The following is a 25,380-nucleotide window of genomic DNA, read 5'->3' on the forward strand; positions in this document are numbered from 1 at the left end:
GCCACCACAACAAAAAGTACTAAAAGAGCAAGTTTAATTTATCAAGCAATGCCTCAAGAGGTTACACCTGCTGTACTTGTGTTACTCCTAACATCTAGCTCCCAGGGATATATATTTTCTTTAGCTTGAGAGGATGAGACTATTGAGGGCATCACATACCATAGCTTTAAGGTGATCAGAACACAGGGATATAATGAATCATCAGGCAGGCTGTCATTTTTGCTCTAACACAAGAGATTCTACTGCAGTGGTTGCTTTCCACTTGTGAGTGCTGAAGGAAAAGAGCTGAAATTAAATGGCATTTGCTTAGCTGCTTGCACAGGAATAGCTGTACTACAAATGAGATGCTTTTCTCACTTATTCAGCCTCATTCTTCCTGCTGGTGCACTAGCTGGAACAGCTGATCCACAACATGTCAAGGAAAGAAAAGGAAACCATTTATAACAGCAAAGAGGAGGGCAAGATGACTCTACTACCACATGGTTTCATCCAACCCAGATAAAGTTGGAAGACAACCTCCTCTAAAAGATTGTTGATTTAGGATTACTTTTGGACGTGTATGGGTCTGCTAAGAAAGCTTACAATTTCATGGACCTGGGACAATCATTTTTTTTTATATATCCTGAAAGTTATTTTTTTCTGAATCTGGAACAAAACAAAATCATTTCTTTTTAGGAGATCTGTTTTAAAATAATCGCAGATGGCAACTTACTGGTTTCATTATGCCTTGGTGATAATGGCATTCTTAAAGGAATTTCTTGTGAAAGCTCAGGTAAGAACATTTGAAACTAATATTTACCCATTGCTAATATTTTTTTCTGTTCGTATTACATGTATTATTATTTTTATTATTATTAATATTATTATTAAGAGTATTATCATTATTATTTCCCAATGGCCATTCGCCATTCACAGTAAACACTTAGAGATAATGTAAATATTTTCAAAATAGTAAATCTCAGCAAAACACAGTAATTGTGTCTGTTAGTTTACATACATGTTACATATATTGTGGTTTGTGTTTATGTATATTTATATCTATGAAAATATTTGATATGATATTAATATTAACATATATATATATATATATATATATATATATATATATATATATACACACCTTTAAATTTAAATATTTTATATTATATATATATATATATATATATATATACATATACATATATATATATAATATTCTGTTTGGTAGTTTCTGTGATCTCAGTGATCCAAGGTTGCTTTTGAATAAGTGATAGAAGTAGTAAAATTTCAATTTCATTTCATTGAAAAAGCTAAAATGTTATTCTGCCAAAAAACTCAAGGGGGAGACAATTTACAGAAATTGAAATACTGTCTAAGTGCACTTCATTCATTTTAAGTTGTAAGAAGGATGCTTTGCTTGTAGACTCTGCTGGCACATTAACTGTTTTATTGCTAATTTTATGCATCATAGTTCTTAATTTTCAACTTGCATAGGATGGACATCTTGTGTAAATGTACACTGTGTGTGTTACTTACTAGTTATACATATCAAAATCTATATTGTTCAGAGCCTCTGTACCAGATAGTCATCCACTATTTCCTAGAAATGTATATGGAGAAATGGAGATATGGAGAAATATATACTTTATTCCTGAGATCTCTAGTGACTCCTTTTGTGTCACAAATAGCTTTATAATCTGCTAAGCCTTAAGAAGCTTTAAAAACGAGAACAATATTACCATTGCCTTATGCCGACATAGCAATTTTACACATTTCCCAATTTGCTAAAGTTTAGATCACACTGCAGTGTTCACTTTTCTTGGCAGGCAAAATACTTGCCTGCTTGCGCTTCCCTCTACCTGTTCATATTTAGATGGACGAAGATGCCAATGTATGATTTCTGGGTTGTATCTTACTTTTAACAATGGAAAACAATTAGCTAATAGTTTATTCTGAAAACTCTGACGTTCAAAGCTTTTATTTAAAAAAGAGTTTTCGTAGATACATGAAAAATTCATATAATGATTGCAGCACACATTAACGACAGGATGTCTGAGTGCTGCACACATATGCTTATAGTAGACAGACCCACTGTAAATAAAGCACTCTCAAGACTTTACACAAAGAAGCATATAAAAGATACAACGCATTGTAAGTTTTATCTGCTTTCTAGTATTAAGTCCTAAGAGTGCCTCACCTACCCTGTGAGGGCCAATTTACGCCAGTGCATTTAAGCACAGCTGTATAATGCCGATCAACAGAAGGACATCTGAAAAACGATAATTTCCAATGTGTCCTATTCACACATAATGTTCCATTGTGCTAAAATACAAAATGTATGTCAACAGACGTCAAAAAGTATGTCAACGGACGTCAAACTGTATGTCTACAGACGTCAAAATGTATGTCAATGGAAGTTAAAATATGCAAATGGGCGTAAAACACATAGTAATGTACAGTGATAATTCGCCCTAAGTCTATTTCGCTCTTTATTATATAAATACATTCTTTTTTTAAATTAAGCTTTTAATTTAATTTTCATACATTTAAAACTGAACTTCGATGTGGCTGACAAATATTTTGTTGCCTATTAAACAGGGCAGCTTATTAAATGTCGACAAGTTTGTCATTTTGGCTGCCAGTCACATCTTGGCTGTTTTTTTAGATTTGGATAGAGAAGCCTTAGAACCTCTATCAGTTTATTTTCTACTTCTGTCATGTTGGGGGATTCCCGCTAACTTCCTTTCTAAAAGACATAACAGGAAGTCCCCTCTTAGATAGTTGACACCGGAACAGATGTCCTTATTGTTTATTTATTGTTTATTGTTTACCTTTGACAGTTGTAAAATTTTGAATTTCTCATCATTTACTGTTCTGGTGACAATGGTCACTAAGAAAAAACAAAGGGTGACCCCCCCACCCCTACACCCCCCACCTCAGCGGGGCCACAGAAAGCAATAAGAACTTGAGGGAGGTTCTAACATTCGTCTACTAACCAAAATGTGTCTTTATTGCACAAACAGCAAATAGATTTAAAGGGTAACTCCACTTTTAAGAGAAAAAAAATATTGCAAATAGAGAAAAATAATACAGCATATACAATTGTGACACACGCCATATGGTAATTTATTGTTATCAAAAATTAAATTTTCTTTTAATTCTGCAGTGCTGTGATTTGCTGTAAAATGTACTGTATTATGACACCCTGGAGGCATTCTGTACACAGTTGGTACACGATGCACAACCAGACGTAAGATGTCATTTTCTGCTTGTGTGATTGGCTCACTGATTTTCCCAGAAGTCTAAGATATAAGTCAGATTCTAGGCATCCTCTGCAACAAAAAATTCAGTTTTGGTGAGCTACTCCTAAAGAGTTAATCACTTCTAATGGAATGCAGACCCATTAACTTTCTTCATTAGAGCCCTGCAAGTGCATCAGCTGATCAATATGAAAAAGTCACTCCCATACAGAAACAGTATCCAGAATACATACAGCAGAAGAATAAACTGCTTTTTCTTCAGGGCTGAAACAGGTAGCAATCAGCAACAACGTTTGTTAAAACGGTCGCGGGTGGCCGGTGGACATTGGGGCCGTCGGCCACGTACATCGACTTCAGCCACACCTGGCTCTTTGTGCTGCTTCTCTCCCCCTTTCTCTGAGTTCTGCTGCACAGATTAAACAATATAATTCTGATAGCAAGCTCACTCATGGACTTACACTGCTTGCATTTAAAAATATATGATGATACAATGATGATTACATAGCTCTAAGGAAAGCTAGTGTGTGACGATGGTTGTGACATAAATTTTTTCTTATGGTAAAATATGGTAAAATACTCCATGATTTGGTAAAATTCAACAAGGATTACTATGCATGGGAGGTACTTCTTTTTAAGAACTGGCCAATGTGCTATTTCTATACAGGTGTCTAAAAATAATGCACAGCAAAGTAAATATGGTGTGGACTTTGTGAACTGACCTGAATGTTGCATTACTCTGCTTAAAGTGTAACTAAGGACAAAATAAAAAGATGAACAAAATGACATGTATACTGTACTCCTGTCTTAGCCCACGTACACACGGTCGGAGATTTTGCCAACCAAATCCGTCGGATTTTGCCCGTCGGATTTAGTCCGACGGATTGTGTCCGAAACTGTTGCATACACACGGTCGGGCCAAGTTGGTGAAAAATCCGATCTTTCAGAACGTGATGACGTAATTTTGTTACGATGGGACTACATTCAGGCTAGTAGCCAATAGCTTTGATGTAGGAATTTGATCTGAGCATGCGTGGCACTTGGTCCAATGAAAATGCTCTACACATGATCGGATTAGGTCCGTCCGGCCCAGTTGGTTGGGGAAATATTTCCAACATGTTGGAAAATTGGGTCGGACGGAGATTCGGACGGAATCAGTCCGATGCATACCACACACAGTCGGATTATCTGACGACACGGTCTGATAAGACTCATTCCGACAGATTCTCCGACCGTGTGCACAAGGGCTTAGTGTTTCTAAGCTCCCCTGTAAAGTAGTTTTATCACCTCTTAATACTGTCAATTGATGTGTGATGTTTCCACTTAAACTAGGTGACAATGTTGTTTGTCCTGCAGTGACACCACATGGCAACATTGTCACCACTAGGGATGAGCCGAACACCCCCCGGTTCGGTTCGCACCAGAACTTTCGAACGGACCCCACGTTTGTTACGAACGTTAGAACCCCATTGAAGTCTATGGGACTCGAACGTTCGAAATGGAAAGTGCTCATTTTAACGGCTAATATGCAAGATACTGTCCTAAAAAGGGTTTGGGGACCTGGCTCCTGCCCCAGGGGACATGGGTCAATGCCTAAAATGTTTTTAAAAATGGCCGTTTTGGCGGGAGCACTGATTTTACTGACGATTAAAGTGAAAAAAAAAGTGAAATATTCCTTTAAATATGGTGCTTGGGGGGTGTCTGTAGTATGCCTGTGAAGTGCCATGTGTTTCCCGTGTTTAGAACAGTCCCTGCACAAAATGACATTAAACGGAAATAACATCATTGAAAACTGCTTGCGGTTTTAATGTTATATCTGGTTCCTGCAATATGGTTGAAAATCATTGAGAAAAATGGCATGGGTAGCCCTCCCTGCCCATTACCAGCCTATTTGGGTCTTGTACGCATATTAAGGGGAACCCTGTACCCATATTAAAAAAAGGAAATGCGTGTGGCCCCCAGGCCCTATATACTCAGAACAGCAGTATACAGGCGGTGCAAACAAGACAGGGACTGTGTAGGTTTGTTGTGTTAAGTTGAATCTGTTTGTAATTTTCAACTGGTACATTTTTAAAGTGTAGCTCCAGTCAAAAAAACTATTTTTAAGCTTTTTGGAAAACATAGGGAAGGGTTATCACCCCTGTATAATTTGTTTTGTCGTCCATCTTTTTTCATCTCACTTGCTGCTGTCTCCTTCCGTTTGCAAGTAGGAGATGTTTGTAAGTTGGATGTTTGAAAGTAGGGGCCAGCCCTATATGCTCTGCAGAAATGGCGGAACAAGGTGTTGGTTTTGCCACAACATTGTAAGCCCTCAAAGTGACTCTTGGTGGGCGCTGGAGCGCCCTGCTGTGAACGATTATATCAAGAATTGTAATTACATGCCATTGTTGAACAGTGGTAGAAAAATTGACCTTTGGTGGTTGTGGTGCTGGTGCCACAACACTATAAGTCCTCACCGTTACTCTGGGTGGGCACAGGAAGGGGCCCTCCTGTGAAATATTATATCAAGAATTGTAATTACATGTCCCTGTTAAACAGGGGCAGAAAAATTTGGCCTTAGGCACTGCTGCTGGTGCCACCACACTGCAACCTCTTCCATATACTCTAGTTTTTTTGCTGGAATTAGCCCTGCTGCAAAGCATTGCATCAAAAATTGTACTTAAACGCCCCTGTTAAACAGGGGCAGAAAAATTGGGCCTTAGGCACTGGTGCTGGTGCCACCACACTGCAACCTCTGCCATATACTCTAGTTTTATTGCAGGAATTAGCCCTGTTTTATTGCAGGAATTTGCAGGAAATAACCCCAATTGGGCTCAAATAGAGAACAGCTATGTAGGTGGATTATAGCGGTATGTACTGGGTACAGAGCACGCAGACAGCACGCACTATCTCCTAACACTACTGACTGCAAGCTCTATTACTAAAGATAGATCACTAGCTATATAGGTGAGGTGAATATAGTGGTGTATACTGCGTTCAGGGCACAGACAATAACCACTACACAACAGCAAGATAGGAAATCAGCCAAAAACGATCGGTGTGTACTGTGTTGAAGGTACACAGAACACCCACTGCTTCAGATGCCAACATACTACACGAGGCCGCCTCAATGGCGGCCTTATATAGTGTGGGGCGTGCACTACACAGCCTGAGCTATGATTGGCCACAGGCATCCTGCCTGTGGCCAATCATGGCTCTCCTCACTGCTGGCGCTGCGATTAGCCAAGCATGCAGGGTCACAGTGCATGATTGGCCAATCATGAGCCAGCAATGCACTGCGCCATCGCAGTGCATTGTGGGCCGTGAGCGCCATGCGAATTTTGACGCGAACGGACCAAGTGTTCGGATTTCGCCGAACGGACGAACAGCCAATGTTCGAGTCGAACGTACGTTCGACTCGAACACGAAGCTCATCCCTAGTCACCACTTGGATAGAGTTGTCTTGGACATGAAATTTTAAGTTGACTTTATAGGAACTTTTTTCATGAGGAAATAATATAGGCTGCCAACAATGAACTCTTGTTTTGAGAATCTTAGCTCCATGGCTGTCATTCTGATGCTTTATCTTTATACTGACTGAGTTGCTGACCTGGAAATAGAAGGAACATCCTGACACTTTTTTGACACAGATCTACCAGCAGGATCAAAAGGTGGAACTACATTTCAAAGGGGAGTTAAAAAAAAAAATCAACTGATATTTTAATGTAATTGGAGGACTGAATCATATAGTATTTTTTTTTGCCATATGTGCACTTTAAATCTTTAAAAAAGAAAATAAATGAATATACTAAATACAATTGTTAGATGTATCAACAACACACATTGCCCTTATTTTTCCTGCTAACGTTTATTCTACTGCAGCGCACAGACTAATTCCATCAGTACCTTTTTTCAGTTTTGAGTGGAATTGAGGGAGCTGTCTTGGCGACATTTAAATATTATATATATATATATATATATATATATATATATATATATATATATATATATATATATATATATATATATATATATATATATATATATATATATATATATATACACACACACACACACACACATACACACACACACACACACATACACATACACAGTATTTATACTACTTCCTTACTATTGGTTAAAAAGACCATTATGCCAATTCCTTCTTGCTATTTTTAATTGAACATGGTACAAAGCATGCCCGTTGGGAAAAAATTTAAAAAAATTCCTTGAAAGCAGCTAAATACAAATGAACTGTATGTAAATACCTGTTCTGTTGTATCTGACTGTCAATGATGTTAGGGGACTGATATGCTTGAGAGCCTTTTTTACAAAGAACTTTCCAATTTTCTTTAACAACTTAGGTTGCCAGTTCTTTCCTCAACCCTCCCCAGTTGTTGGGTTTGGGACTTTCAAGTAGAATTTGATAACACATATACTGTACATAGGTAATACATACTGGATATGAAAGCTATTTTTCTTTAGGAAAGGGTATGTTTTTACACCAATCCAGTACTGAGATATATACAGCTCTGGCACAAAGCACAGTCTTGTCAGACAGAAGAGGTAACCTTATCTTTCTCTGTTAGCTGCACACTTAGGCTGAGTTCACACCTCCGACAGATGCGGCTCGCAGCAGGGGTCCAGTGTGCCCCTGTTCTCCATTTTAGGGACTAATCAGGGCCAAATTTTTGCTTGAATTCGGACCTGAAACGGAGCCAAAGATGCACAGCACTCCTGTGCAAGCCACTCCGCAGCCGCAATGTAGATATGTAACCCAGCTCCATAGACAGTCGGTCACAATCTCCTATCATGCGAATTGGATGCGGGAAAACCCATGTCCAATTTGCATAGGTGTGAACCCAGCCTCACATTGTTTGCCCTTATATCCGCTTTGAATTCAGCTTTATACTAGCATCCATAATGATCTTTACAAACTGCTGTGGAAGATAGTTTCATGCATCAACCTGTCAGTAGTAATGATTGTATGTATTATCACCAACCACAATCAGACATTCCGTTATTAACTGTCATTTCTAGGACAGATCTGAATCTGACGGACAGCTGTTGAGTAATGAAGACAATTCTTAGCTGACACATTAATAAATAATACCTGACTTGCTTAATGTAAAAATAGAACCTGCGAATAGTATGAGGTTCAAGAACCATTCCAGGTTTACTAAATTAGACATCAAATAACATTACTTAAATCATTCTGGTGGGATTTTCTAGCATGAGGTTACATTTTAACAGTCAAGCACAAGGTACATTTGTGTGTGTATGGTCACATCTTGGAATCATTGAACCAGGCAATAGGAGATTGGGGGAACAAAGTCATTTACACCCTTCTCTGTACCCCGATTCCTTTAATGTACAATCAGAAAGATGTAAGCTATCTCAAAACTACAGAGCAGAAGTAGGTAAGAATCTGAACATCCTACTAACAACTCACGTTTTGTGGTCTCTCTGTGTGGTAGCAGTTTTTTTTAACACCTGGAATGAGACATAGCTGCAGGAATTGCACCGTAACCGTTTTTAGTTTTTTTCATTATTGTGTATTAATTGGATATTTTCAGAAAAATAACCAAAACGTTAATATGTACTGACAAGAAATACATATTTAACAGACATTTTACAGGCTGTACAGAGTAATCAGGTGATCATAAATAGAGCAGGCTCAATAAGCAAACATGGAATTCCACATAAAATATAAACATAGGTTGGACTTGATGGTCTTGTGTCTTTTTTCAACCTCACCTACTATGTAACTATGTTAGACAATAAGGCTCATATATTCAACCATATGCACAAATTACAATATTATGTCAAAAAACTATACAAAGAATAGGGAAAAAAAGGGACACGCCATGCACCAGATGTTCAAAGCGAAATATGAAAGGTCAACTGATTAAAAAGGGCAAGAGAGGTAACTAAATAGGAGTCTGGGATGACGATTTAAAGGACTTGTAAAGGTAGAAGGTTTTTTTATCTTAATGCATTCTATGCATTAAGATAAAAAAAACTACTGTGTGTAGCAGCCTCCCCAGCAACCCCCAACACTTACCTGGGCCCCATCTCTCTCCAGCGATGTCCTCGGGTGTCTTAGCCATTCGGGACCCTCCTCCTGATTGGTTGAGACCAGGGGTCAAGTCCTGGGGAAAAAAGTGTGAGAACTCCCACCCAAGATTCACTCGCCCACCAAAAAAAAAAAAAATAAAATGATACGCTCATATGCAATAACGCTTCAAAAGTGGTATTTTTCATCCAATTTTCATATTGTGTGTATGAAGCTTAACTGTTAGTACATAAAAAAAATCCTCAATAAACATAAATACGGTAATTCTCTGAATAATCAGCATTCATTCAATTGTGCTTCCATTCAAATGTGAACATAATGTGCTGATCTTTATCGGGGAATGTTATTTTGTATATAGAATGTTTATGTGGTGAGTTTACACTTTTCATTGCACAGAGTTTGGATAAAACAGGGTTAAACGGAAAGGGTCATAAATTAACTACACATTATCTGGACAGAATGCTTGGGGAGATAGTGATGTGTTCCTGCTTAGGAGATGTATGTTAGCTTGGAGGGCTGCAAACTCTGCAGGGCTCCAACACACACTCGCTGCTATTCCAACCCTTCACATATTTCCACATAAACTTCCCTCCTGGCATTAAACTTTGCCAGGTATTGCGCTCAGCTTACCCCCCCAAACTGATGTTCCTCCCTCAGCTCACCTCTCTCCCTGCATGTCCTGTGAGCAGAATGGCTGTGCTCCTCCTCTGGGTTCTCTCATCATATGGCACTGAAGATAGAGGAGGGGGGATTCAGTGGAACGCACAGAGCAAGTATGCAGGAGACTAGGGGGGGAGGAAATGAGGAGACAGAAAATCAGGAGGGGCCAGCGGGGAGGAGCGCATCATGAAAGGTCTGACTAAATACAATCTCTTAGCAGCAGGGACCTGATCTACCCGTCAGCTCGCTGTGATTAACAGGTAGATCGAAGCAGAAGCTGTCATGGGGCCCCCTACTGGCAATGCCTGAATGGTCAGGTGTGCAGCTCTTACTATTGCGAGCTGTGTCGGCAGCTGCTGGTGTAGCACCTGCCACACCAGCTCGCATACTTCAAAATCTTGCAGGACACGGCTGATAACGGGAATGGAGTTCCTGTTGTGGAAAAAGTCCAGGAACTCCGTTCCCATGCATTCCTGCAGGACTTGAGCCCTGGTTGAGACACAACAGTGGCGCTAATGGCCCCCATGGGGGTCAAAGTCAGTTAGCCAATCAGGTGAGATAGGGGCGGGCCAGGTCAGGGTTCCGTGTCTGAATGACAGAGGGAGCTGTGACTCGGCTCTACTGCCCCGATATCAGGCTGCTGGCTGTGGAGGCACTCAACAGGAGGGGGGGGGGGGGGGCAGGAGCAGCAAAGATGGACCTGAGAAGAGGAGAATCCAGGCTGCTTTGCAAAACTGACTGCACAGAGGAGGTAGGTATAACATGTTTGTTATTTTATTTTTATTTTTTTAAATGAGACTTTACAATCACTTGAAGGCCCAACTCTGAAATGTCCCACACATCCCACGTTTTAGTAAATTGAGGTAAAGAATCACCTACTGCAAATGTCAAACTACAGGAATTTGCCCAAATCTACTGTTGCAGTGGGTAAACGCTCATTGGTTATAGGGGTTGTGGGCAATTTTGCTTATTTTAACCCTCTGGTAACCTCTGGTTTATCTTCATTTCCCTGAAGCCCCGGTCTGTGGGCAGTTGTACATGGAGTAGACAGGAGTGTGACCATTGCTGGGAGAGGAAGCTTTTTGGAACTGGTTGCACAGCTGGAGGGACCTTGCTGGAATGAGGAATAAGGCAAGTATTACACTTTTCTTCATGCACCCTAAGGCTTGGTTCACACAGAGGCGACTTGTCCAGGCGACTTCGCCGCCTGACAAGTGGCGCCCCGTTCTGTACTATGGAACCGTTCTAATAGGAGGGACTCAAGTCGCTCCGACTTAGAAAAAAGGTTCCTGTACTACTTTGGGGCGACTTCAGGCAACTTGCATTGACTTCTATACAGAAGTCGTATTGCAAGTCACCGCTGATCGCGTGCAGGTCACGGCGCTGCAAGTCGTGCCGCCCCTTTGTGAACCGAGCCTTAGGCTTAATCAGCATACAATCCTTGCAGTGCAGGGGACTCACTACACACATTTGTTTTTGTGCCCGAAGCTGGGCTTTAAGTTTAGTCTCAATAATTTTTTTTTTCAATTAACATTTTTATTAGTAATTTCAGTAAAGTTAACAGTACACAGTACACAGAGATAGAAACAATATGCCGTCTATACATTGTAAAATCAAGAGTGGGTAGGGTGTTTATATTAGCGGTTCAAATTTTAGTCTAGTGTCATTCTTTAACTGGCTAGTAGTACACTCCGTGACAGACGGCATTATAAACCAATATACAGATACTCATGTCACATGTGTGACCTTCTGTTTGCTAAACTGAGAACAATGCAGAGATAGTCTGCATTGTAAGAAGTAGTAGGAGAAAAGGAAAGGAAAGTTAGAGAAAAGTGAAGTAGTAGATGGCCAAAGGTTTTTGGTTCTGTTCTGAAGCAGGCTTGCCATTAGTCCTCCCGCAGATGCCCCCTCTCCCAAACCACGTTGTGTTCCTCCAACCTGTCCCGGATTCTAGCTGTCGTTTTTTCCATGAGTTCTACGTCCTTAATCCTGGAATATAGGGCCTCTTCAAATGGGGTCAACCTGCTCTTCCAATTGAGAGCTATTAGGCAACGGGCTGCTGTAAGGACGTGTCTAAGCAGTTTCTTACATGGTTTAGCCATCTTTGGTTGAGAGAGGCCGAACAGGAAAAATTTAGGTGTCATTGGTATTGGCACCTCGAAGAGGCGGGTAAGTAGCTGTCGGGTCAGATTCCAGAATGGACGCAATCTACCCTAAAAGAGAGATATGATGGGCCTTCCATTTTTGGATAAGTTCCCTAATCGTCCGATAAAGGGGGGGAAGTTGGCTTGGTATAGGGCATTGAAGGACAGAGTGATAGAGATCCCCAAGTATTTAAGGGAAGTACTCTCCCATTTATAAGGGAATTTGGACTGTAGATGACCAATCTCGTCTTTTACAGCATTGATTGGGAGGGCCACTGATTTGGAGGTGTTTGTTTTATAGCCTGAGAGTGCCCCATAGCGGTCTAGTTCGGCATGGAGGTTGGGCAGGGAGATCCTAGGCCGAGTCAAGGTGAGGATGATGTCATCTGCAAATAGAGATATTTTAAATTCCCTGCCCCTGACCGAAACCCCCCAGATGTCCGGTTTACCCCTAATGGCCACCGCCAGGGGTTCTACACATATAGCAGGGGGGAAAGCGGACATCCCTGGTGGGTGCCATTTGTAATTGGGAAGGTTGATGATGTGGCAAAGGGAGTCTTGACTTGTGAGGAGGGCGTGGTGTAGAGGTTCTGTACAGCTTGCAAGAAGGGTCCCCTAAAGCCCATGTGGCCTAATGTAGCTATTATGAAGGGCCAGCTTAGGCGATCAAATGCCTTTTCCGCATCTAAGCTCAAAATTAGAGATTCCAAGTTATCTCTGTTGGCTACATCAAGGAGGTCTATAACTTTTCTGGTATTGTCTCCCTCTTGTCGCAAGGGGACAAAGCCCAGCTGGTCCTTGTGTATCAGGGAGGGGAGGATTGCATTCAGTCAGGTTGAGAGGATTTTCGTAAATATTTTTAAATCCAAGTTAAGTAGGGCTATGGGCCTGTAACTGGCGCAGGAGGCCAGATCTTTGTCTGGTTTCGGGATGAGGGGTATAAACGAACCTTGTGTCTCGCTCGCAATAGGGGTTTGTTGGAGAAAGGCGTTAAACTGTTTGGTCATATGGGGGCTCAGGAGGGGCAGAAAGGCCTTATAGTACTCGTATGGGAGCCCATCCGGCACAGGAGATTTGTGGGCTGGGAGGGCTTTTATGGTCGCTGTCAGTTCTTCTGTGGTGACAGGGTTGTTTAGTTCCTGTAGGTATGTACTGTATCTTGTAGTCGAGGCAGCCCGGTTCGTTCAAGATATTGGGTTATACGTTCAGCCAAGTCAGGGGATGGGGATTGTGAGGTATTTCCGGTTTGTTGTATAAGTCTGTATGAAAGTCAGCAAATGTATTTGCTATGTCTTGAGGGTGGGACAGAAGATCGCCCCTTCTATTTCTAATTTGGCTCTGTGTGGAGGTGTGGGCTTGGTCTGCCAGTTTCCTGGCCAGGAGTGACTGTGCTTTGTTGCCTTTGTCATAATATAGTTGTTTTAAGCGGATCAGTGCTTTCTCCACTAAGCCCAGCTCAAGGTCCCTTAGCGTCGTTCGTACCTGGACGATTTGTTTAAGAAGTGGTATGGAGGATGACCTCCGGAGCCGGACTTCAAGGGCCCTCAATTGTTTTTCAGCTAGTAGTCTGGCGGTCCCGGCAGCCCTCTTCAAGTCTAAAGGGAGAGTGAGGCATCGGTCGCGGATGACTGTTTTTTGCAACAAAGTAGTATTGTAAGGTAGACTCTAGTTCCAGTTTTGGCAGGAATGTGCTGCAGGAGGAAGTTATTCAGCCTCCAGCTGCATGGCCTGCGGAGAGGTGTGCCTATGTCTAATGTTAAGGTGATAGGGGCATGGTCTGACCAGGAGATGGGGAGTATTTGTGCGGATTTCGTGGCCCTCAATGTGTTGTTGTGTACAAAGAGATGGTCAATGCGCGAGTGAGTGTAGTGGGGGGCCGAATAAAAGGTATACTGGCGGTCCCTCGGATGAAGAGCCCGCCAGGCATCAAACAGGGCATATCTTCTGGTGATTTGGCGGAACAACTTAGAGTCCCTAAGGGCTCTGGTTTGCGATGCCTGGGGGTTCGCCACAAGACGGTCACAGGTTGGGGAGTGAGTGAGGTTGAAGTCCCCCCCATCACCAGAAGCTCATGAGATGCCCTGAAGAGGCGGGTGAGGACCTTAGTCAGAAAACGGTGTTGACGAGTGTTTGGGGCGTAAAGGACGCATAGGGTTATGGCCTGAGTTTGCCATAGACCTTGGAGAATGATGAAGTGGCCTTGCGGATCTAGGTATGTCTTAGTGCAGGGGGTCCCTTTTTTAAAGAGTATAGCTACCCCCACTTTTTACGTGGGTTAAAGGCCTGATATATCTGGGTGAAGTGTCTGGAGGCGAATGTGAAGGAGTGCCTCTTGTTAAAATGTGTTTCCTGCACCATAATAATGTCCGCCCCAGATTGTCTGAACTCTGGGAGCGCCACATGCCTTTTTTTGTTGGAATTTAGGCCGTGGACAGAATCTTAGCCATAGTCAATTGTGAGGTGAGCGTCAGTCATACTTAGCTGAGTCTGATGGTGAGTCTCAATAATTTTAATGGAAGCTGCCATGTGCCTGGGCAGTCACCTTGCTCATTCTGCTAAATGCATTTATCCCTGAACCTACTTCAGAGCTTCTGAGTTAGACAATGGTAACTTCTATAAAAGGCTTTTCAGAAAAATGTTAACTTTTTCACAGATTACCTTCAACACTATACAGTTGTCTTTTCCTGACTGCCCAATCTCCATTTTAAATATCTCTCTCTCTCTCTCTCTCTCTCTCTCTCTCTCTCTCTCTCTCTCTCTCTCTCTCTCTCTCTCTCTCTCTCTCTCTCTATATATATATATATATATATATATATATATATATATATATATATATATATATTTATTTATATTTATTTATTTATTTATATTTATATATTTTTTTTCTTTCTTTTTTTGTAAATAACTTGAAGTTAAGGTCTTGGCTTGGAATTTTATCTGTGTAGGAGTTTTCTCTCTATGTATCTATTGTAGGGACATCTATTTTGGATAGTGTTTTAATGCACATAATAATAATATACAGAGTTACCAGCTACCCTAGAGCTGTAATAAATCATTGTCCCGGGCATTCTGTTAATGTGTTAATAAACCTTAGATCTATTCTTGTATGTTTGGCATCATACCTTACTGCATATTGTTTTTTTTAACCTGCTGAAAAGTTTCTTACAAGAGATCTTGGTTATAACAGCACTTTGATGCTTAGTATTAAAATAATTTTATATAAATCTCTATGTAAACTTAAATCCTATTTTTAAATATGTAAAAAATGTGCTAAAATAATAATCCACGCCAGCCCATATAGCACACTGCTCTGCGCTCTTGGGTGTTTAAATGCAAAATTTAAAATTTACACGGTATCCCACCTATGTAAGAAACCTACTTTTCAGCTGCTGCTTTTTAAAAAAAACATAAACATATAAAAAATACACAAAACCTGTAACTCAGAATAAAATAAAAGTCCACTTTTTATGTATAGCAGCGCATGCACATTTTTCACAAAACATGCGTTAAAGTAGAAGTTCAGTTCAGTGTCCAGAGAGCAGGGTGCTTTGTTCTATCCACTCGCTTTGTGATTGAAATACAGCTTCCACCATATAGATCACCACTTGTGGAACAAAAGACGACCCCCTATGGGGATGCACTCACCGAACGCATGAAACAAACAAGCCTTCAAAATGCCAATGCAGCTTCCTCCTTTTGCCACTAGTTATCTCCCTTATTGGAAATCGGCTGTCTCCATGTGTTCATTCTGCTGAAAAATGTGCATGCGCTGCTATACATAAAAAGTGGACTTTTATTTTATTCTGAATTACAGGTTTTGTCTATTTTTAAATATGTTTGCCTTAATACTTTACTGTATACAATTTTATCAAGCAAATATTTTTGTGAGGTTTCGCTAGGTTTCTTATGTAAAATCCTATCAGTGACATCCTTTTGCAGGCTGATAATACTATATATTCCTCTAATTCAAACTATTTGCGGTGACAGACATTTTACTGCAGTGTAAAACGTCTGTCACAGCAGGGGCACACAAAATTGTTTCCCATGTGTCTTAGTCACATGGCAACACAGCCTAGTATTGCGCTGCAGCAAGCTGTGGTAAAATGCAGACGTGTTATTTTAATTTTATCACAGCACATCGTGTTGCAATATGTTGTGATGAATGAATTGTATATTTTGTACACTTCATATAAATTTGATAAAAAAAAAAAAAAAAGAGAAAAAAAAGGGGGCCATGTGAAGCGCTAAATCATGCACCACACTGCCCCCTATCACAACAGAGTTGTCAACCTGCTATGCAATCTCCTTTATTTGGCTGTGGTATTCCAATTAGGTCTATCAAATATGCAGCCCAGTGGTCAACTGGAGGAGCTCACATGGCAGGCTAACAATACTGCTGCTAATTGTGATACCATGGCTTAAAGTTGTCAGCCTGCAACAGGATGGTACTGGCAGGATTGTAGGTTACAAATTTTGCAACAATCACAAAAGTATTTGGTTAAAAAAAATTGTATACAGTGAGGCATTGAAACCTAAAAAGCTCAGCTAAACCACTTCCCGCAATTTCTGCACTCCTGTGCTCTAACGATCTTGTGTCCTGAATAGGGATGAGCCGAACACCCCCCGGTTCGGATCGCACCAGAACTTTCGAACGGACCCCAAATTCGTACGAACTTTAGAACCCCATTGAAGTCTATGGGACTCAAACGGTCGAAATTAAAAGTGCTAATTTTAACGGCTAATATGCAAGATACTGTCCTAAAAAGGGTTTGGGGACCTGGCTCCTGCCCCAGGGGACATGGGTCAATGGCTAAAATGTTTTTAAAAATGGCCGTTTTGGCGGGAGCACTGATTTTAATGACGATTAAAGTAAAAAAAAAAGTGAAAATTCCTTTAAATATGGTGCCTGGGGGGTGTCTGTAGTATGCCTGTGAAGTGCCACGTGTTTCCAGTGTTTAGAACAGTCCCTGCCCAAAATGACATTAAACAGAAATAACATCATTGAAAACTGCTTGCGGTTTTAATGTTATATCTGGTTCCTGCAATATGGTTGAAAATCATTGAGAAAAATGGCATGGGTAGCCCTCCCTGCCCATTACCAGCCCCTTTGGGTCTTGTATGCATATTAAGGGGAACCCCGTACCCATATTAAAAAAAGGAAATGCGTGTGGCCCCCAGGCCCTATATACTCAGAACAGCGGTATACAGGCGGTGCAAACAAGACAGGGACTATGTAGGTTTGTTGTGTTAAGTTGAATCTGTTTGTAATTTTCAACTGGTGCATTTTTAAAGTGTAGCTCCAGTCAAAAAAACAATTTTTAAGCTTTTTGGAAAACATAGGGAAGGGTTATCACCCCTGTATAATTTGTTTTGTCGTCCATCTTTTTTCATCTCACTTGCTGCTGTCTCCTTCCGTTTGCAAGTAGGAGATGTTTGTAAGTTGGATGTTTGAAAGTAGGGGCCAGCCCTATATGCTCTGCAGAAATGGCGAAACAAGGTGTTGGTTTTGCCACAACATTGTAAGCCCTCAAAGTGACTCTTGGTGGGCGCTGGAGCGCCCTGCTGTGAACGATTATATTAAGAATTGTAATTACATGCCATTGTTGAACAGTGGTAGAAAAATTGACCTTTGGTGGTTGTGGTGCTGGTGCCACAACACTATAAGTCCTCACAGTTACTCTGGGTGGGCACAGGAACGGACCCTCCTGTGAAATATTATATCAAAAATTGTAATTAAACGCCCCTGTTAAACAGGGGCAGAAAAATTGGGCTGACGGCATCACCCAGAACCAGAAATGTTCTTCCAACATATCAGCGGAGGAGGAAGAGGATAGACAATCAACATAACAGGACAGTCACTCAGCATTAGCATAGGCAGTCTTGAAGGTATGTGATATTTCAAAAAAAATTATTCAGTTACATCAGCTTCAGGTGCTTGGTAGCTGTGGGTGATCCAAGACTGATTCATCTTGATGAAGGTCAGACGATCAACTGATTCGGTGGACAGGCGCACCCTGTGATCGGTAACAAAGCCACCAGCAGCACTGAAGGTGCGTTCCGAAAGAACGCTGGATGCAGGACAGGCCAGGAGCTCAATTGCATACTGTGCAAGCTCTGGCCAGTGATCCATCCTCAAGACCCAGTAAGCCAGAGGATTTTCGGTGGGAAAGGTGTCCAAGTCTGACCTTGCCCCTAGGTATTCCTGCACCATGTAAATCAGACGCTGGCGATGGTTGCTGGAACCGATCATACCTTGGGGCTGCGGACTAAAAAATTGTCTGAAAGCATCAGTCAGACGGCCACCTTCTCCACCGTTCCTTCTGACCGATGCCTCAGAAACACGTTGTCCAGGACCAGGAGTTTGTAACCTCCCAGTCTCTGGGAACGCGTTGCACAGACCTTTCTGCAAGGCCTCCCAGAGATGTCTCATCCTCTGCTCCCTCTGTGATGGCAAGATAAGGTCGGCAACCTTACCCTTGTACCGTGGATCAAGGAGAGTGGCCAGCCAGTAATGGTCCCTCTCCTTGATCCGAAGAATATGAGGATCCTTCCGCAGGCTTTGCAGGATCAGGGAGGCCATGCAGCGTAGGTTAGCTGAGGCATTCGGTCCGGAGTCCTCTGGGTCACTAAGGACAACAATATCCGCAGCTACCTCCTCCCAGCCACGTACAAGTCCACGTGTTTCTTGGGACTGTAAATCATCCCTACAAGACTGCTGCTGCTGATGCTGAGTGCCAGCCTCCACCTCCATGCTGACATGCTGACACAATCATCCTCCTCCTCCTCTTCCTCCTCCTCATCCTCTTCCTGTGTGATGGGTGGCACAACAGGAACACTGTCTGGATAAAGGGGGCCTTGAGAGGCAAGGAAGTCCTGCCTCTGTTCTGCCTCAAGTGCCCTGTCCATTATTCCATGCAGCGTATGCTCCAAGAGGTACAGTGTCACTGATGCATGCACTGTCACTGCTCACCATCCTTGTGGCCTCCTCAAACGGTGACAGGACAGTGCATGCATCCCTGATCATGCCCCACTGGCGTGGTGAGAAAAAACCAAGCTCCCCTGACCCTGTCCTAGTGCCGTAGTCACACAGGTACTCATTGATGGCCCTCTGCTGCGTGTGCAGCCGCTGCAGCATGGCCAACGTTGAGTTCCACCTGGTGGGCATGTCACATATAAGGCGGTTCTTGGGCAGGTTCAACTCCTTTTGGAGTTCAGCCAGCCGAGCACAGGCATTAAATGATTGGCGGAAATGCACACAGACTTTCCTGGCCTGCTTCAGGACATCCTGTAAGCCGGGGTACCTGCCCAAGAACCGCTGCACCACCAGGTTAAGGACGTGAGCTACACAGGGTACATGGGTCAGTTGTCCCTGTCAGAGGGCGGAGAGGAGGTTGGTGCCATTGTCACAAACCACCATTCCTGGCTTAAGCTGGCATGGCGTCAACCACCTCTCGGCCTGCCCCTGCAGAGCTGACAAAACATCCGCCCCAGTGTGGCTCCTGTCCCCCAAACAAACCAGTGCAAGCACGGCATGGCATCGTTTTGCCTGCGTACTTGCGTAGCCCCTGGAACTCCTACGGAGCACCGCTGGTTCTGAGGACAGAGCACTGGAAGAGGCCATGGAGGAAGAAGAAGAGGAGGGGGTGGAGGAGAGAGGTGGGTCACAACCAATAGTAGCATTTTGGAGGCGTGGTGGCGGAAAAACCTCCAACACTACTGCACCTTGTCCTGCATCCTTCCCAGCTGCCAGAAGAGTGACCCAATGGGCCGTGAAAGACAGGTAACGTCCCTGTCCATGCCTGCTGGACCATGAGTCAGTGGTAATATGCACCTTACCGCTGACCACCTTGTCCAGCGAGGCAAGGACATTGCCTTCCACATGCCGGTAGAGAGCCGGAATCGCCTTCCGTGAGAAAAAGTGGCGTTTGGGGACCTGCCACTGAGGAACTGCACATTGTACAAACTCACGGAAGGGGGCCGAGTCTACCAACTGAAAAGGCAGCAGTTGAAGTGCTAGCAATTTAGCCAAGCTAGCATTCAACTGCTGGGCATGTGGATGGCTGGGAGTGAACTTCTTTCGCCGGTCCAGCAGCTGGGGCAGGGACATTTGCCTGCTATAATCGGATGTGGGTGTACTGCTAGCAGAGTGCCCGGAAGCACTTGGCTGTGACACACCTAATTCTACACCTTCATTCCTCTCAGAGCAAGTTTCAGAGAGGACTGAAGGTCTAGTGGGGTTGGAGATGCCAGCTTATGAGGAGCAAGGAGAGGTCCGCTTTGTTCTTTGGCATGGCAGGTCAACATATGTCTGGTCAAGCATGTGGTGCCCAAGCGGCTGATGTTTTGGCCACGCGAGATACACTTGAGACATATGTTGCAAATAGCAGCGGTGCGATCTGATGCACTCATCTCAACAAAAGGTCCACACCAAAGAACTTTTAGAATAACGCGCAGAGGCAGCGCCCTGCACAGGCGGAGATCTGCGGTGTGATTCAGTCGGTGTGCTGCCCCTAAGCTGGCCCCCGGAGGGCATCCTGCCTCGTTGGACATGTGCCTCCTCCTCCTCCTCCTCCTCTCTCCTACCAGGCACCCACGTGGAGTCAGTGCCCTCATCATCCCCTCCCTCTTCATCGCTGTAGCAAACCTGGCAGTATGCTGCAGCTTGTGGAACATGACTGCCAGATTGCTGTCCTTCTTGAGCATCCCCTCTCTCTGCGCTCACGCTACTGCCTTCCTCTAGCTGAGTGTCATCATCAGAGCCTACAAAACACTGGGCATCCTCCTGGAGCATGTACCCAACACTGTGCTCAGGAAACTCCTCAGGAGGACGTGGTGGGTCTAGGGAAGGAGTCACTGATGATGACATTGAGAGGAGGGAAGACGATGCGTTGGCAGCTGCTTTGCTAGTACCCTGAGACTGGGTGAGAGAGGATGAGGAGGATGAAGAGGGCTTGGTCATCCACTCTACCAAGTCGTTGGCATGTTGCGGTTCAACATGTCCAGCAGCCGAAAAGAAGGACAAGCGTGTCCCATGGCCACGTGCTGATGACAATGCACCGCGTCCACGACCAGCACTGTTGTCTCTAGACACAGAGCCTGCTTGCCCTCTTTTATCGGCTCGCGCCTGTCTGCCTCTCCTTGCTGGCCTTCCAGACATGGTAATGGCCTGAAGGGAGTTGGGTAAAACAGCAGTTGGGTAGTGTATATTGTGCTGGAGTCACACAACACCCACTAACTCCTGCAGATGCCTTTATTATAGAACACCAGAGATAAAGGGGTATACTGTAATGGAAGTCACACAACACCCAGTAAGCCCTGCAGATGGCTCTATTAGAGAACAGCAATAAATGGTAGATACAGGTGTATATTGTGCTGGAGTCACACAACACCCACTAACTCCTGCAGATGCCTTTATTATAGAACACCACAGATAAAGAGGTATACTGTAATTGAGTCACACAACACCCACTAAGCCCTGCAGATGTCTCTATTAGAGAACAGCAATAAAGGGTAGATACAGGTGTATATTGTGCTGGAGGCACAAAAAACCCACTAACTCCTGCAGATGCCTTTATTATAGAACACCAGAGATAAAGGGGTATATACAGATGTATACTGTGCTGTGCTGGAGGCACACACAACTTCCAATAACTCCTGCAGATGGCAAGTGGGCTCAAATAGAGAAGAGCTATGTAGGTGGATATAGCGGTGTGTACTGGGTACAGAGCACGCAGACAGCACGCACAAGCTCCTAACACTACTGACTGCAAGCTCTATTATAAAAGATAGATCACTAGCTATATAGGTGAGGTGAATATAGCGGTGTATACTGCGGTCAGGGCAAGCAGACAACAACCACTACAGAAGAGCAAGATAGAAAATCGTCCGATAACGATCGGTGTGTACTGTGTTGAAGGTACACAGAACACCCACTAACTGCTTCAGACGCCAACACACTACACAAGGCCGCCGCGTTTGCGGCCTTATATAGTGTGGGGTGTGTACTACACAGCCTGAGCTATGATTGGCCACAGGCATCCTGCCTGTGGCCAATCATGGCTCTCCTCGCTGCTGGCGCTGTGATTGGCCAAGCATGCGGGGTCACAGTGCATGCTTGGCCAATCATGAGCCAGCAATGCACTGCGATGACGCAGTGCATTGTGGGCCGTGAGCGCCACACGAATTTGGCGTGAACGGCCCATAACGTTCGGAATTCGCCGAACGGGCGAACAGCCGATGTTCGAGTCGAACGTATGTTCGACTCGACCACGAAGCTCATCCCTAGTCCTGAAGTAATGAAGATCAGAGCAGGCTCCATAGCCCTGCTCTGGGGGGTGCCAAGGGAAAGTCCACGGGTGGATCCTAGGGGAGCGCCATCTGTTGAGATGGAGGATCAGGTAAGTAAAATTGTTTCTCCTCTCCTTCTGGACAAAACAAGCTATTAACCCTTGCAACGTGGGCACAGCCTCACTGCAAGGAATTTTTTTTTCTGACCGGAGCTGGGCTTTAATCAAAATATACAGGAAAAAAAAATGTTTTAGGTTTAAATATAATTAAAAATAAACATAGACTGTTCAATATTTAAACAGATGGAATGCTATTTTTTTCATAATAATATGCAGAGATTTGTAAAAATTGTCAAATAGTTAGTTATATTATTATCTATAGTATATAATAATATATACGAACATATGCTTTCCTGTATTACTATCTATTGACCATTTTAAAAAGAGGTTTACCAAAAAAAATCTAAATGTGAACCTCCAGGGATGTGTTTAACTTTACACTCAAAAACAATGCTTGAGGACTGTTCTCATAAAAAAATTATACTACAGTAATAATATCGACCTGAACTAAATTATCCAAAATTTCATTGGTCTCTAACATTTCCTTTCATCGTGTACTACTTGAAATCGCAAGGAGCTAGATTATGTGTATAACAAATGCTGACTCAGAGATAGCTTGAGGGGACTCTAGAGATACAAGTCTTCATTAAAGCTAGAAGACTGGGAACTCCAGCTCATTGTTAGAATTCCCTAGATATTAGTGAATTAATAATGTATCAGCAGTAATGATGGAAATAGAAAATTATGGAGGCTTACTAAATGTGAGAAGATAGGAGTTTATTGGATGAACTGCTTGGTGAGTAGCCTTGTTAATCAGTGTCAATTTGATGACATCTCTAAGCTCCTAAAAAAAAAAAAAAAAAAAAAAAAAAAGAGCTGTACAAGATTTTTTGCAAGTTGCAAAGCAAAAGTGTATAGGTATGGTTTAAGCGAGTATGGCTAATCATGCCCACAAGTTGCATCCACTATACACTAATATTAAATGTAAGTGTCCTTTTATTGAAAGTAAGCATCTGCAGTATTTGTAGTTGCTGACTTTGAATGTTTTTCATACAGCCTGAGGATTCTCTTTAAAGAAGAACTCTCAGTGTTCAGTCCTTCAGGGGACAGGTGTGCATGTAGTACTTTGCCCCATGTTCAAAGGTGCTTTGCAAGCCTAACTATGAGGTTAGACAAGGTACCCTTTTTTCCTGCAGCCATCTCACCATGTAGCTAGCAAGATGTCTGCTTAATAACAAAAACTTTTCTCAGTTTCAAGCACTTGGCCAATACAAGTGCAGCAAGAGGAATGCAGTATTCCTCTTGTCTTCACTTGTCGCATTGGCAAAAACTTGGAGTCCTTGCTAGCTACAATGTCAGATGGTCATGGGCATAGAGGGGGCACCCTGCCTGATCTCCTAGCTGGACTTACAAAGCACTTGGACAAAATGCAACATGTACTTCTGTTCTCTGGGTGATGGAACAATGAAAAAAAATGAAGCAAAAGTTCAATTATTGTAACGCATTTCATAACTCTGTGGCCTCCTACTTAGTTTATCGGGGAAAATAGTGCCAGCAGTAGCCTCCCAAATTCTTCAGCAAAATCTTAGCGAAATCTTGATATGACATGCAAAGTTTTGGAATTTTCTGGTAGTGACGGAGCATGCCAACTCCTTTTTACTTTCTGCACATTTGTATTGCCCGATGAGGCTGCCCATCCTAGTGATATGCCAACAAGTGGGTGTGGGGACTTAGCAGCAAGCTCTGACATTTTGAGGTGGCCACAAAGGTCCAAAAATCCTTGCCCACATACTGAACAGTCCTACCTTTTGCTATTCTGAAGAAACCCCTGTGTGTTTGTCTGTACCCATGTGGTAAGTTAAGCTAATGGGATTGGTTTCATAAATATCAATCAGCTGCTGCACCTGCATGGCTCTAATGAGGAAAATTGCAGGGTCTGCATTCTCTTAGAAGTGTTTTCCTATTGAGAGCATTCCACCAAAAATGACATTTTGTTTTGCAGGGGATGCCTGATATCTGACTTGTAGCTGAGTGTAGACTTCGGGGAAAATCAGTGAGCCAATCACACAAGCAGGATTATGCTTCTGGGGGGCGTCCTGTACACATTCTCTGTACAGAACACCTCCGGGTAGCCATATTGCTTTGCACTTTACAGAAAATTACAGAGCTGCAGATTGAAAAGGAAAGGTAATATTTAATAACATTCAATTACAATATGACTTGTGTCGCAATTGTATACCCTATATTATTTATTTTCTATGACATTTTTTTTCCCACGAGAGGGAGGTTGCCCTTTAAAATGTGAGCCATCTGTGTGGCCCACTTGGCTTTAAAGCTGCCTTGGAAATTCACAAAGTTTGAAACAGTTTGGTGACAGACCAATATTTGTAGAGATGTATTTTTATGCATGCATTTTTATAGTCAACATTAACATTATAGCCAACATTACAAAAAAGTTTTTAGGGACATCTTTTGTTCTGTGTGTTCAGAAAGCCACTGTTGGTGGGGGATTTAAATAGGATGGGGGCATTTATTTAATATGAGTGTAGTTCTACAAGAAGCATATCATTAAAACGTTTTTATTTATTTTTTTCCCATAAAGAATTTATTGAAGTTTTAAATAGTACAATAACAGGCGATACAGAATGTACCAATAAAAAGGAAAAGACATAGTGCAAATTGAGAACACAGATAACATCATGAACTGCGAGGTGGTTACGAACCCCTCTCATTATATAATGCAATTTACACCTTAAACAGTATCGACTATTAGCGAAAGGGTCGAACAGATTGGCCCGATAGGTCCCATTGCGGGTGGTCGGGAATTATATTGTATACAACCCACAGTTGAAGCTGTCGGGGTTTGTCATTAGTTGTGGGTATTGTCATATCCCTAAGGGATTGTGTCGATGAATGAGGGCACGGGGGGAATGGTA

At 42.8% G+C, this 25,380-nt stretch overlaps 1 protein-coding gene across 1 annotated transcript in view; it reads left to right on the plus strand.

Moving 5' to 3' along the window:
• Positions 1 to 249: 249 nt before the first annotated feature.
• Positions 250 to 25,380, plus strand: part of LOC143924250 (parathyroid hormone 2 receptor-like) — a 286,100-nt gene continuing 260,969 nt past the window's right edge. The window contains exon 1 of the mRNA XM_077448456.1: positions 250 to 772. Within this exon, the coding sequence (XP_077304582.1) occupies positions 701 to 772 (72 nt within the window). The 5' untranslated portion in view covers positions 250 to 700. The remainder of the gene's footprint in view (positions 773 to 25,380) is intronic.

Source organism: Lithobates pipiens, unplaced genomic scaffold (assembly GCF_037356315.1).
Source record: "Lithobates pipiens isolate NorthernLeopardFrog02 unplaced genomic scaffold, aLitPip1_a1.2 Scaffold_22, whole genome shotgun sequence".
In the NCBI taxonomy this organism is placed as follows: Eukaryota; Metazoa; Chordata; class Amphibia; order Anura; family Ranidae; genus Lithobates; species Lithobates pipiens.